Here is a 16,171-nt window from a genome sequence, read left to right on the forward strand (position 1 = left end):
TTCAGCATGATGAGGTCTACCTACAGTGAAATTTTGTTTTAATCTGATAAGCCATGTTGGAGTTATTGCCCTTTTCAAGGTTTTTTTTGTTATTTTCAATTTTCTTTCTTTAAAAAATCTTCTCCTCTGACACTACTTGACCAAATGGAACCAAACTTGGTAGAAATGTTCCTTTGGGTATCCTGCATAGAACTGATGTATGGATTTTTGATTCATAAAAAAACATGGCTGTCGTTACTAAAAATTCAACATAGGGTTCAGATAGTAGTTTTTTTCATCCATCTCCAAAACTGTTATGTTCAGCCAAATTTTGATATAGGATTAAAGTGTTCAGCATAATGAAATCTATCTGTGTTAAAATGTTTGTTGTAATCAGTTGTGCCGTGTTGGAGTTATTGCCCTTTTTCAACATTTTTTTTGCTATTTTTAATGTTATTTCCTTTTAAAAATCTTCTCCTCTGACACTACTAGACCAATTGGAACCAAATTTGGTTTGAATGTTCCTTAGGGTATTCTTCATAGAGCTTATGTAGGGATTTTTGATCCGTGGAAAAACATGGCTGCTCTTACTAAATATAGAATGAAGGGGTCAGTCAAAAGTTTTTCTCATATCTCTCCAAAACCATTAAGTCAATAGCCGAAATAATCCTTATTAGAAGGCCTACAAATTTCTCCAAGGATCTAAGTTGTCAGGAAACTCTGTAAGAGTTATTGTCCTTGACAGGTGAAAAAATGGTGCTTTTTTCAGTTATCAACCAATATCTTGACAACTATGATAGATAGAATGAAACTTTCAATTGTTAAAATGATCCTTATGGTAAGGCCTACAAAAGTTTGTAGGGATCAAAATTGTATAGGTTGCACTATACAGATGCCCATGAGTTGACCCAGTCTTTTATTTAGTAAAACTTAAAACATGGTGGAAATATTGATTGTGGGTAGCAGAGCATTCATACATAAATAGATGCAATACTTGTGAAGGTAAAGAGGCGTAAATTTTATGTTTTTAGGTTGCCATAAGTAGTTGGGTCCTTGCCACAGCTGGTTCTCTCCTCTGTACCAGCTGGCTGTTTTTCAAGAATGCAAATTTGAGACAAACTTTAAGAATAAAATCATGAACAATTGAGCAGAAAAAGGTTCACGTTTTTTTTGTTTTTTTTTTCACACCAATGTCATGCCTTCTTCTTCTTTCAGTTTTAAAGTGCCTGATATTTTAGAAAACGTCTTTTGACAATTAATTTTGGGAAGGCACCCAAATTTTGTTACTAAAACTTGTATTCCCCCCTATTATGTTACCATAGTTGCAGATTTTTATGACAAAATATAAGAAAAAATCAATTATTTTCATGGATCTCCTTGAAGTATGGATTTCAAAAATATATACTTTGTACAGGAACAGTTTGTTGGTTTGTTGGGTATGCTTGTTTGGGTGTCTCAATATAGCTTTATTTACACACAATGTTATAAATTATCTGCAGTGGCATATCCATAGAGTGGAACTTTAGTTTACATCAATTAATATTTGACAAGATCACAAGCCTTGGATATAGGTAATTTGTTGACTAACATCTTTGTAGACAATTTGTTCTACTTAATATGTTACGTGGGTATGGGTAAAGTTAATATCTCCATTGATTTTGATGAAGTTGTTGTCATATCACCTTTTAAGAATTCAAATATACATTACCTTTGATATATGTGTGAAAGAAAGCTTTAGATGAATGGTTTTAAAAGAGCTTCATACAATCAACTTTGGGTTCTGCAGGATGAAGATAGATGGCTGCCAGAGAAAGTTTCTTAAGAAAGTTTGGCTGCTTGCTATTATGACTCTAGGACAATTTAGACTATATCTCTGCAGATATTTAATCAATGGTTACTGAATTTGGCAGAAATAATGACTTTTGGTTACCTAGGCATTCTTAGCTTTCAACTGGCTTCTGTTATATATTTGTTTATATTATTATATTATTTGTTTTCATCTGTGATTGTTGCATCTCTGTTTGATTCTTATACATAGCAGATGCCTTTAAAGGTTTTGATGGACAAGAATCTTTTTGGTTTGTTTCTCTTTAACTTGTTTTGGTTGATATCTCTATAATTCTTTTTGGTTGATTTCTCTATAACTCTTTGTGGTTGATGTCTCCGTAACTCTTTTTGGTTGATATCTCTATAATTCTTTTTGGTTGATTTCTGTGTAATCTTTTTGGTGGATATCTCTTTAATTCTTTTTAGTTGATTTCTCTGTAACTCTTTGTAGTTGATGTCTCTATAACTCTTTTTGGTTGATATCTCTATAATTCTTTTTAGTTGATTTCTCTATAACAATTTTTGGTTGATATCTCTATAATTCTTTTTGGTTAATTTCTCTGTAACTCTTTTTCCTTTTGTGGACCTTAAAATACGTCCAATTGTCTGAAGCCTCTTTTATCATTTTTTTTATAACAAAAAATTCAGTAGGCTTTATGTTCAATTTTTGTGATCTCTTTTCTTCAACTGCTGAAGGATTAGAATAACTTCTAACTTATTTTCCAAAAAGGCCATAGAATATCATAATACATAAATCTTGTTGACAAATTGGATTTCAACTTTCTGTAAACCAGTTAAAAGTGTAATAACACAAGTGTAGATATTAAAGTATATGTTGTAGTTAAACTTAATAAGGGTATTGTGTCATGTTTATGATAAGTGGCCACCACCTGCCTTTCTAACCCAGTTTTATTTTAAAACTGTATGTACAATATTTACATTATATTATACTTTCTTATTTATCTGCCTTAAGAAGAATAAATCGAATTACTACCTTTATATAAAGTTGTTACAGTAATATAATATGTCACCAATATTGATAATTGGAACAGTTTCGGAGAATGTAGGAATTTTCATGTCTGTTTATCTGTCCATTTGACTTTTAGAAACATCTCAAAACTATTCATTGGATTTTCATGAAATTTTTAATCAAGGTTGGAGTTTTATGCAGATTTACATGAAGGGAAATATTTATTGACATATGATTGCAAAGGGAGATTATACCAAATTGGTAAATGTCTTATAGTGATCAGTCCTTCTCCATTCATGAGTCTGTTTGTCCCTATCTCTGATGTTTTTCTCTAAATTTCTCTTATTATCCTTATGAAACTTCATTTTCAGGTCTTTGCATATAATTGAAGTGTGCTGATTATTGGGACCTTTTACATGTACTAGGGAGGGCATCATATGTAGATGTGCATAACAAATATTGATTATTTACAGAGGTTCGTGACAGGAAATGCATTTTAATTATCTAAATCAAAGTGAAGTATTCATAAAGGGTTAGAAAGTGAAGAGGATTCCCTTTGTAAGCATGCATATAGTATTTCTAGTTGTCCCTGTCTTTCATGGAAGAAGGGGCGTCTAGTTAGGCTTTTCAAAATTAGGTATGGAGCATGAATTCAATAAATTCCTATGGAATTTAATCGAATTTATACTGATGAAGTCTTAGTAGACAAGAAAAATGCATCTGTTTTATGGGATCAGAAAGTCAAAGGTCAAGGTCACATATAAATAATGAATTTGAATTTTTTTAAACTCACAGTTGGCTTTTGAGAATTTAACTTTACTAAGCCTTCGGGGAATTTAATAAATTTATATCTGTGAAGATTTTAGTGGTATAGTAGACACCTGTCTGTTTAATTTGGGGTTAGTAGGTCAAAGGTTTAGGCCATAATACTTAATGAAACATCACATTTGGACCTTCAGTAGGTTGTCAGATCAGAACTGTACTTAGCATCAATGAAACTTAAATAGGTAAATGCTTTATGGGTAAGGAAGTGGCCTTTTTACATAAGAAGTTTAGAGGTCAAGGTGATATTAAGTGGCCAAATTTAATATAATTTTTAGTAGAAAATTTATTTTAGGAGCATAATTTATGTGATTCTTTATGGATTTTGTGAAACTTTAACAGGTGAACGCTCTGTGGGTAAGGAAAGAAGAGAGAGGAGAAAATAAGTAAAAATGGCAAATATTACTGTGAGGATACCCTTTAAACAATGGTGGTAACACTATACTCCCTTTCAGAGGTGATTTATGGTTTGCTCACAGGGCCAAAGGTGTTATACAGTAGCATTAATACCATGTCATAGATTACCTGGCCAAAGGTGTTATACAGTAGCATTAATACCATGTCATAGATCACCTGGCCAAAGGTGTTATACAGTAGCATTAATACCATATCATAAATTACCTTTGATTATGTATACATGTTGATGTGTATATATTTTTTGTTTCATTTATGTTGTCTTAAATAATGTAATAATTGTGTCTTGAATATGTGTGTTTATAGTATTAAATATTTGATATATTGCATTCATTAATCTCTGTAAAAGGAAATAAAGAAATGAATGAAAAATGAATGAATGGTGTGTTTATTAACACTTCTCAGAAAAACAATATCTGTAAAACTTTTTTTTCTTTTTTTTGATGAATTTTTTTTTTAATATGAAGAAATGTAACACAAAGAAAGACAACTCTAATTCTCATATGCTTAAACTAAGTAAAGCAAAGAAACTAAATCAAATTTGCAGCTGATTGCATTATAACTAGAATGTGTCAAAGAGACAACAATCCCCACTCGAACTCCTACCGCTGTGACATCTGACTTTGTGCAGGCGGTGTTGCCATAGATGTCACAGCGGAGGGAACGACCAAAAATTTGCATGTCACCTATCTATACCCCTGCTTGAAAAGTGGGAGGTATATAGTAATCATGGTGTTTGACCGTTTGTCAGTTTATTTGTACTCTCCAGTTCTAATCCCCAATTCCCCTTAAACGTCTGAATGGAATTTGATGAAACTTTCACAGATTCTTTATTACATGATGCCATTGTGCCACTTTTGTTTCTCTATCTGAATGGTTAAATCACTTATTAGGTGTCCTATATGGTTTCTGGGGAGGGAAGCAGGGCTATCACCAAATGAGCTTTGTAGTTACCCTTACTGTGCTGTGACAGAGTATATACAGCATTGGCATGTTTTCTGAAATTTTGTTCTGACAATGTTTTCTCAAGTTGAGGAAAGCACAATTTGTTATCTACTGCATGCAGAGTGAATGTACTATAACTCACGTATTTAAAAAAATACTGGTCTGAGATGTTTTGAGGGGTAGGACTCATTTCTTTGCCCTCCATAAAGAAGAATTGATCCATAGAGTTTATTTCATCTAGAGGAGTGATGTCTCTTACCATTCTTTACTATGTCAACCCTTGGTATAAACTACTTCAGGTTTTAGGCCAAATTGTGTCTGAAAATTGAAAAAAATGATGACCCTTATGAGGACCTCTGATCTTCCACTCACAACTGAAATAAAGCTTATTTGGCTTCAATAGTTTTTAAAGGGTACAAGCTGTGGAATAAATGCAATTAGGATCTTAACCCTAGTGAGTCCCACTTCCAGCAAAAAGTACCATTTATGGGTGACTGAACTGTATTTCCTGTTAATTGGTTACATGTGAAATTAATTTTCCTGAGATGAAATTTGTAGGAGGGTAGACTAAGGTATTGGGTTTCTGGCACCAGCTTTCTGGTGAAGACTTTATGTTAAGTTTTATGACTGGTTTATAGTTGCATTATCAACTCGACAAAACAATTTCATATCTGTTTCATTCATATGCCCCCATTAGTCACTATCAAATATTGAATATTATGGACAGTTTTGGACAGGCAAACATATCTGTGTGAAAACAGTTTATTTTCATTGGTCGCATCCTTTTACTTGGTATACCTTTTTTGATGTATGGATGTTTTTCTATACTTGCAGCAGACTCATCAATTTCATTTTTTGATCTGATTAACTCATTTTGATATCCATGTTATTTGTCCATCCAATTGTCCATATGTTTATCACACTTCCAATATACCACCCCACTCAACAAGTGTCCTTTTGAATTTTGTCCCAATATCTTGACTCCCAATGGATAGATTGATTTCAACATTGATTTGTGGCTTTGAATTGATGAGTCATACATTATGAACATTTTTGGGTACTGTTGATATCAACTTTCTGTTTTGTGGGATTTTGCCACTTTTCATTAATGGAGTAATAAAGAAAATTGTTATGGACCACTGAGGTCATTTCGAGCTGCGCCTCACTGAGCGTTTTAATAAATTTTTTATCACATGCTGGGTCTTCAGTGAATATGAAATCCTTCCAGGTTTAAATAGCATAGGATATTTCTTTGCTTTGTTCTATGATTTTATAAGTTCAAGACACAGTAAGTGGTCACGTAGTAAAAGATTATACTTCTCATAGATTGATTCATATTGGATATTTCATAAGAACTTTTAACCTATTGATTTATGAAAAATTCATGGAGGATCAAGGATACTTTTATGGTGATAAATCATGATTTCTTAACTTTTATCTTAATCTCCATATTAAGGTAAACAGCAGTTCAGGCTTACTCTGTACAGTGTGCATTTATTAAAAAATATGACGTTATCAAATCATGTTACCGCACCTGGACCAACATGTTCTAATGATTAGCTCTTCTGGACTAACATGTTTCATATTGTCTTAGAATCCAATTTTGGGTCATATCTTTAAATAAAGAGAAAATCTGATGTAATACTATGTAAGAATCAGGCAAAATTGATAATTAATGAAAAAAACACTGAAACTTGACATAGTTTATGGTCTGTTGATGAAGGACTGAGAGTTAGTCTTATAAGGATGCAGAAAAGTGAGTTTGAAGTTACAATAGAATAATAGGAGAGATTGCAATTATTTATACTAAAGATTACTGGCACATAAAAAAATTTCTGCATTTCAGATAACATTTTGAATAAGATTTTATGTAGACATGTTTTTTCCCACCATGATTCATCCACTGACTTATTCTTACAGAGAATAGCATGTAAATTCTTTGGTTGAAGTCATACAACCACTTATTCTACGAGTTACTTCTGTTGACAGTTTTGGCTCTTAGGCTCAAAACTGAAGAAAGATGGGCACACTATGGGTATTCATGAATTTAGACAATTAGTAATTGAAGTCTTCTTGTAGCTTTTTCAGTCAAAATTGACAATTTTTTTTTACTATTTGGCATTTAGGTCAAGAAAGAACAATAATAAGTATAGAGGAACAGGTTAATTGTGTATGTAGATTGTATCATGTGTTCATGTTTAGGCCATATTTCTGGATTTTAGTGTCCATTAGCTTTTGACTGGTAAGGGTATCAGATGAAAACAGAGTGACGTAATTGGTTCCAATTTAAAGAATCAAATACCTAGTTGTCTACAATGAATATAAATACAGGTACATTTTTGCCAAATAAATAGCTTAAATGACATTTTAAGGCATTACATTGATCATTTGTTTATTTTTTTATCTGTTATTTGTAGAAAGTACACAAATTAAATTTCTTTACTGAGTTTCTTAAAGGACATATATACAGGTTGAATTTGTGACTTTAATTTTTTCTTTTTTTCAGGTGTATACCATACGTGGGCTTCAAACATTTTACTAGAGTAAATAGCAGTGTCAATATTGTGACAAATAAATAGGTTTAAGAATTCAACAAGAGGGATACAAGGCTAAAGTAATCTAAGTAAAATGGATAGAATCAAAAAGTTTACATTAGCGATATGAGATATTCAACATGAATAGATTAATTACTATGATATACAAAAGTGTGGTACCATACTATGGGTGAAGATATCAATTGGACCTTAGAAATACCTGTATTTACCTTGGCTTTCATAGGTTTGATTATAAACCTGATTTCCCTTTTATACAGAGTGGTTCGATCCTTTACATTGCCAAAGTTGTGGAAATATTCATTAGTTTCAATTGATGCTGCCCATATTTTCCTTGGTTCTGGATTACTTTTACAATTAGTTTATAAAATAGTAGATAATGAAAAAGTTTGTGAATCAATAAGATTTCTCCTACAGTTTGGATTATTCGATTGTGTCAGTGGGTATTTGATAGCTAGTGTAATACTTTTATGTATATACAATCCAGGAAAATCTTCTCACTTATCTTCTTTCCATCGAAATGTTTTCTTGGTCATATTTATACCACAAAAAATTCTATCAATTATTTTGTCATTATTACCTATCTTACCTGTGTCAATCTTTAATCAGACAAGAATAAATGCTGTGACATGTTTCAGACTTTCACAACCAGGTGAAAAGGGATTTTCTTTTGGATTGTTTGAAATTTGTATTACATGGTTGTGTATTATAGTAGCCCTGATCTGTTGTATTATTGGTGCTGTGAAACTATCCAAAGGAATAAGTAACAGGATTCATTCAGCATCCCCTAATGTTTGGCAAGCACAACTGATCAGTCAAGGCAGACACTACCAAAAAATATTAATTATTGAAATTTTTTTCTGGATTATAACCTTGCTGATTGTAACAGTAATAACATACAAGAGCAAGTCCTTGAGTGTAGCCGTGTTGGTTGTGTTGGGAGTTACTACTGTTATTCATGGGATCATAACTAACATTGGCAATACCATGTGGAGTTTGTGTTGTTGTACATCATCACAGTCAGTAGAGGAAACTCATCGGAAACTCAAACAGTTAGAACTTGTCCGACTCGAGGTAAGTTCTAATTCAACAGTTTATAAAATATATGATAATGTATAAAAGAAGTCAATATCGGAGAAAAATAATGGTTATAAAAATTGTTATAAAAAATATATAGATAGAAATACATGAGCTTGATCAGGGTAAGAAATCCTCCTTGCATTATGACCAGAAAATGTGGTAGCTATTAATTAAAAAAAAAAAACAAAACAAAAACATTTTTCTTATTGACCCTTGTTCCAAATCTAGATTTTATTTTTCTCATTCAAACATTTTAAAAAAGCAGTGACATCTTTCACATAGATACTGTAGTCATTATTTAAAATCATAACTGTACATACAATTTTAATCTTGTGTTGACTGCTTTCACAACTTTTTTTGCCAAATTGTACAAAAGCCATCTAACAGATGAGAAACTAGTATAATGTTTGTTTGTTTGTTGGGGTTTAACGTCTGAGCAGCAATATTTCAGCTATATTCAGACGATGAACATGAAATTGATGATAAAATGAACATGAAAAGATGATGAAATGAAAAAGGGATGGGACACAAGGACAATGGGGGTCGACAAATTTTGATTGTCACTGGAAATAGGGAGAGGTGGGTAGGGTCGGGCAATTTAGCCTCCTGTGGCGGAGCCCTATGGTTCCTACTCAGGGAGAATACCACAGTAGTCTTCTTTAACGTGCGAGGAATAATTTCAAAATGAACTAATACATCACTTATTGATATCAAGTAGCTGAAATTACTCAACTGAATTTCATAAAACTTAGTATTTAGTCAGATGATCATATACACCAGGAAGTTTTTATCCCCTTAAATTTGTGGGTTGGAGCCAAAATGAACTAAAAATTCTTGATATATTTTAATGTATTTCACACACACCTTCACACATAAGTATGCAAGAAATATTTTAAAAAATGATGTAGAACTTAGAACTTAGAATTAGGTATGTCATGTTTTGTTTTTAGATGGCCATCTTGATTCACTATTCCCTATTAGGTCTTTAATTCCATATACATGTACATGTACCATTAAGGTAATTTTATTCCTGGGTACCAATTTTTGTGGTTAAGGGAAAAGATATCAGTTAGTTGATTCTAGTCAATTTGACAACTCTATATTTCAAGCAAACGGAAAATTTTCTTTCTATTGACAACCAAATTCCTTGGTTTACAAAATGCACAAAGAAAAACATGAAAATTAATACCCAACCAACAAGAATACTTACACAGTATCAGTAATGTTAAAATTGTGTGTTAATAAATTTTCATGATTTTTTTTCCACATTTAAAATCATATCTAGCTATACATGAAATTCAGTAATATTTGTTTACTCATAAAATTTCTTTTTTTTTTTAAATTTGAGCTTTATTGATATTGTCTGCAGTTTTGATTATTTGAGTTGCTATAGGGACAGGACATCTAAAATATTGAGTAAGCTGTATCAAACTGAATGGAAAAAATATTTGACAAGTGCCATATAAAGTACAGGTCAAACCATGCCATATGGGGTCGGGTATGCAATTTGGTCATTTTATGCTGTACGGGGTGAAAAACTGTACAGGGTTAATTCACTGTCTATAATGTTCATGGGTCTATAAAGGCTCGTCTTGTCAGCATCAGTGTGTTTGTCCAGCATACTTAGGTAATAGTCTATTGGGTGGGACATATCATCATGAAATTTGATGCTCATATACATTATGATTAAGACTTTAAAATTGAATGGGTGCTTAAATTATTTGAATTTGAAATACATTTAAATTGAAATAAAATTGTACAGATGATTTTAAACCCTATTGGAGGAAAAATTATGGTGTACAAAGAAAGTTTTTTCCCCAACTATATTAGGGTGTTAGGATTTAGAAATGTGGGAAGTCAGTTGGACATTGTATGTGCTTTCTATCAAATTTGTAGGATGGGATTTAGACAACTGGGAATTTGAATGCTAACTGTCATTTATGGTAGATTTCATGCCTCTCCCCTTTGACATTAGACAATCTCTTCACCAAGTTTGAATTTGAGAGTTGTATGGTCACAGAGTTATTGCCTTTTGAACTTAAAAAATTTGCTAAAGCTTTCTTGCATACAAATGTGAGGGGATTTCAGGTAAATGTTACATAAACAGGATTTTTTTTTTAAGTTTCAATTTATAATAATATTTATTGATTAAGAGGAGGAAATTGGAATTGTGTATTTTACTCTCTGAAGTTTTAAATCCTAGTAATTTTACATGTATTTCTATCAAATATTTTGAAGTATTTAAATAATTTTTTCTGTTTTCTCCTTTCACAATGTGTAGCTAATGATTCATAAATATTCTTTACAAATTTATACTTCACAGTACTTGAAAGTAATGTAACTATTGATTTAATGGGAAACGTTTTTCACACATTCTAAGATCAATGGTTTTGTTAGATTTTATAATACAAGAGCAAAGTTTGTAGGCCTTCAAAGGTACAATTTAATGTTTACTCCCCTCTTTTAAAGTTTAAATGCATGTAACAAGTTAACAAAAAGACTTATCAAACTTTTTATATCAAGCTGGTATGAAGTCACTAGTTTTTGTTATGAAACTAGTATCTTGTGATTGATTCTGAGTAAATAAGAACCTTTGTAACTCTTACATTATAGGCATTTTTAAGGTGACTTCACAAATAGTTTTTGTTCCTTTTCTTAGTTTAACTGCTATTTGTCAGGAATAGAGCTTAAATCATGATATCAAAGCTGTAGATTTAAACTTTTTTCTAAAATACACATGCAGGGTATTAACCATAAATAATGTTTGAAAAATTAACAAAAAAATGTAAAAATTGTTGGCTGTTTCCTGGCATTAGGATTCTTAATCAGTGTTTTTGCTGCATTTTTTAAATAACACTATAACAAAGTTGAAAAAGATAGCACTTTCCGTATATCCATTACACCCTTCATTTCGTGCATTATAAAGCTTGGATATTGTTGCTTCTAGCAGATAATTTGACTGTCTTTTTGGATGTGAACCACTAAAATCTCCAAAAATCTTTCTTAAGATAGTGTAAGCCAATCATTTACATGATACGAGTGACGCTGACCATCAGCTGACTGTTCCTATACATGGTTTAATTTTTGTTTTCATGCTAACATATATACTCAATACTGTTAGACCCGGTTTGCACTCATATGTGGTATTTGTAATACATGACGATTTGATGATGATTTTTGTTTCACAAGTGCAATATTTCTATTTAAATTTCAACAGCAAGCAAAATCAGTATTTTTATTTGAAAATCTTGTTTAATAATAAAAATAACTTTAATTTGTTTGAAATTGTGTAAATGATTTGTAATTTGTGTAACTAAGGACTAAACACTTGATGAATCCTGATAGTTAAATTACTTACACAAATAGCTGTGTATAAATGAATGTGCATTATAAAATCTATTTACATACAAGTTATTTTATTTTCTAAATTTTATAAATATAGAAAACAGCTACTCTGGTTCAAATTTTAATGAAAATTTACATAGTAGTTTTGAGATGGTGCACAAGACAGGTTTTTGAATTTTAAATCTTTGAGTTTGGCACATATTCAAGTTTTTACTTTAAATAAATCTGATAAAGGAGACTTTTAACTGTAGAGTTGATTTGATATTTTTTTGGTTCTTTTGTCAGCATTGTAGATCTGATTTATATCAATTTATCATTCAATGCTGTCACAGAAAATTACCTTCAACAGTTTTATTACTCTTTGTTCAATATTATGATAATCATAGCTCAGAATATTGAGTAAATAACCTATCCTTGTTATGGGTTTATGTAGAACATGTCATATATATTTTACATTTTGACAAAGACCTTGTCATTTACTTAACATAACTTAATTTCAAAATTATCATAATAAATAGAATAAAGATTGAGGAACAGTTCATGAAACAATATATAGAAAACAAAGATGTTTAGAACAATTTCAGGACTCTTATTTTTTTGTAAATTAATAGAATTCTATAAAACTGTCAGAGATTGGAAGCATCAAGTTTATCTTAGAAAAAAAACCAAAAAATTCAAGGCTTAGTTATTCTCTATTTGAAGTAGAATAAAAGTTGTGTTATACACTAAAGCCCTTTCTGGTCTCAAAATTTAGTTCACCAATTGTATGCTGAAATCCTGGTTGGTGTGAATAATAAAAATAGGTTGACTTGAGACCTTTTTGGTTTGATTTTACTTCACTTTATGATGTAATTGATATAATAGATATCATATTTGTTGACCATCTCTAAATGTTTTATCTCCTACACTATCAGGTGACAAATACCCCTATTTGAATTCGATAAATACGAATTCCTAAGCATGAATGTCAATGTATGGTTTGAGTAGAGACACAAATATGTGTCAGTAATATATTGACAAAAAGAATGCACTTCGAGACATTTGAATTATGAAATGCTTGATAGTGGATTAATCTTTTTCAGGTAATTGACGAGTTACCAATTACTAATTTTCCATCTTTGAAATTACAGTAATAAAACTTTTATTCTTTATATGACTATGGCTTTATGAAGTTACAATATTCAAGCAAGGTTAACTTCCAATAATGTAAGACATACAGTTAATACAAACTTTCCAAAGATGATAATGTAGACCACTATTACAACCTTAGAATAACAGTCAGAAAACCCAGTCATAGTTCAACGTTTACATAAAACTGTACTACTTCTTTGTGCTAATTATTAGAGCCTCTTGTATTGATACAACTGTTAACTACTGACTTAATGAGATTCAGTTAGTTGGACTTGCTCATTATGTAATTTGTATGTAAAACATTTGTAAACAATGCTTTATGCATAGACGACAATCAGCAATTTTTTGTTGTGATTCCCACCTTAAGCAGTTAATGAACATCTGTTATGTTGGATTTATAATATCCTCATAGTATGAACACTGTTTAATAGTTTAATACATGCTGATGTTATTTGTTCGTCAACAAATATATCTCCTTGTATAGCAAATTGGGATACATGTAGATATGGAAGTTTTTGTAGGATATATTTGCATTTTTTTAAGGATGGTTTTTAATTTTTGACCAGATTATGTGAAACCACCAACTTTAGGGCTGTTTTTGCTTCATGAACTGCTAATCATGAACAAACACAAACTGTCCTTTTAAAAGTTGGTTATGTGAGCATAACTTGGTCAAAAATTAAAAACAAACCCTATAATCTAATTTCTAATCAATTCCAGTCAAAATTAAGATTTGTCCCTTCATTAAAGCTGAGTATTTGAATTGCAGACCCAATGATGTTATTGATGTCACAATACCAAGTTAGTTTATAACCTGTCTTATCCAGAAGAGACATGAACAATCAAATTATTTATAAATATGTTATTTTATTGTTTTTGGAGAACCTGAAGACAACCCATCATGCCCTATTTTAGGATATCCTTTACATGTTTGTTATTTCATTTTTTCTGCTCGTTGTGAGTTAGATAATTAATAGAAAAGTCAAAACAGGACACACTTCTTCATATACACAATGCCAAAAATCAAAATCCTTTATTTTCAGGCTCCTGGAAAGTTAAGACTTCGAGCAACATGGAACATTGGAAAGAGTCACACCAGGCAAGGCTTGATGAAGGTGTATGGTCCCAAACATGTGAAGGCTTGGGCCCAGGAGATAGTAGTTCTAGGGATGTTACGTAAAATACAGCATGCAAGTTTGTTACAGTGTCTTTGGACAAGTAGTTCTAATCCATACTATGAAACGATGACGCTCATTACTGGCGAGATTGTTACTAGTGATTCGAGGTAATCCCCATTTTCTCATCCTGTTCAATCTTACTTTATAATGTTTTTCAGACTTAATAAAGCAGTAACGTATATGTGCATATTACTCGAAACATGAAGAAATAGGATTGAACAATATATCTCCATGAAAGAATTATCATCATTATATATTTCTGATTAACATTTCAGAATCATATGTTTAGAATTAACCAACAGTGGGACATTACAAGATCTCATCAAGAGGCTAGAAGCTCCCCTTCCTGAAGCATGTCAGAGAATGATTATCCATGATGTAGCAGAGGGACTTTATTATCTACATGACCAGAATATACTTCATAACAATCTGAACTCATCTTGTATCTACCTCAAAGGATCGCTCCCTGTAAGTAATTAATTCATCCTTAAGTGCTTTCTGACATGTCCATTCAGCTAAAGTGCTCTTTATATTTCGATGTCTTGCTACAGAAGAAGTGTGTATTTACTGCTAGACACCTGATTGTTTTGTTTATCTGAATCTGTTACAGAACTTCTTGATAGAGCACATGATTTGTATAAAGTTTTTGCTTTTGTCTGATTACTGGGAAAAAACATCAAGTAATTTTTTGCACTTTTATAAAGTTTGTATTGACCAAGCTCCTGTCAAGTATTGATATAATTTTTTGTTCTCATTTTGACTGAGTAAATATCAATTTATTACCCTTACTAAAAGGATTTATAGATCTATTCATCCATCTCTGATCATGCTATAACTTTGTCTATACTATGTTGACATGTACTTAAATTAAGTCATTATTTTCCTATAAAGCAAGACTCAGCTGAGGTATAATATTCTTAAGTGCCATTAATTTACATCATACTGTATGCAGTTTGTCATTGCAATAACGTAATCAAGTTTTCTTCATGATATCAGTTTAGATCTAATAAACATTATGTGTTTGAAATATTGATTGCATTAGATAATTGACTCCATATTCATGGTCTAACTTGACTGTTTGTTTTCATTAGTTGCCTTTACTGAGATGTAATGACACGTTTTTGGTCCTGATATTTGATCTGTTTAAATTGTCTTTTATTATTCCCCCTGCTGAGGTTTATGGAGGTGTCATTTTAAATGTTATATAATTTCTGTCGACATGAATTAGATGTGCATTTTAGGATATTTTGTCAAATAACCAGAATTACTGCAAGCATACCTAAAAAAAGAATAACAATCTCTGACCAATTCAATCATATATATTCTCTAGAATCTCCATTTAATGTACCAGTAAATCCTAAACTTCTTCAAATCAAAAGATAAAATATAAAAACCAGATACAGATAAAGTAGGAACTTCATTTTACTCCATGGAAAATAAATCTAAACAGGGGCATAATGGCATTAACTTGTAGTTAAGGAGTTGGGAATACACCTGGGTATATATGAGGTACACCCTACCATCCATCTGAATCAATGATGTAGTCCATGTTATGTTAATGGAAACTCAAAATTTGTCATTAATATTTAAGAAGTGATTAATGGGGAGAAACTCAGAAAAATTGCAACATATGTTTCTCAAATGTTTGGAAAAACACATGAAAAACATATGTTTTTATATTTTAAGGACCACCATGAAAAAGATATGTTTTTATATGATAAGTACCACCACAAAAAAAGTGGATTAATTCATGAAAAACAAGTATCTGTAGAATAAAATTCATTTGACAAATTTTGTCAAGAAATGTTTTCAAACTTATGAAAATGTATGTTTCAATTTTCTTGTGAAAGTGGGTACCTGTTAATGCATGCCTTTTTTACCATAATAACCATTGTTCTGAGTTGATGGCAAAGCCTATATCATGCACA

At 31.3% G+C, this 16,171-nt stretch overlaps 1 protein-coding gene across 4 annotated transcripts in view; it reads left to right on the forward strand.

Annotated features, from left to right (window-relative positions):
* Positions 1-16,171, forward strand: part of LOC148623673 (uncharacterized) — a 39,434-nt gene that overhangs the window by 12,277 nt on the left and 10,986 nt on the right. For 3 of the 4 annotated variants that reach the window (XM_088565667.1, XM_088565670.1, XM_088565668.1), the window contains 3 exons: positions 7,464-8,583; positions 14,109-14,350; positions 14,519-14,711. In XM_088565667.1, coding sequence (XP_088421793.1) covers positions 7,678-8,583; positions 14,109-14,350; positions 14,519-14,711 — 1,341 coding nt within the window. In that variant the 5' untranslated portion in view covers positions 7,464-7,677. Of the gene's footprint in view, positions 1-7,463; positions 8,584-14,108; positions 14,351-14,518; positions 14,712-15,134; positions 15,150-16,171 lie in introns of all 4 variants that reach the window. The other variant, XM_088565669.1, reaches the window with a different exon arrangement.

The sequence above is a fragment of the Perna viridis genome, chromosome 2 (genome assembly GCF_037379345.1).
Source record: "Perna viridis isolate PV_CMFRI_1.1 ecotype Kerala chromosome 2, ASM3737934v1, whole genome shotgun sequence".
In the NCBI taxonomy this organism is placed as follows: Eukaryota; Metazoa; Mollusca; class Bivalvia; order Mytilida; family Mytilidae; genus Perna; species Perna viridis.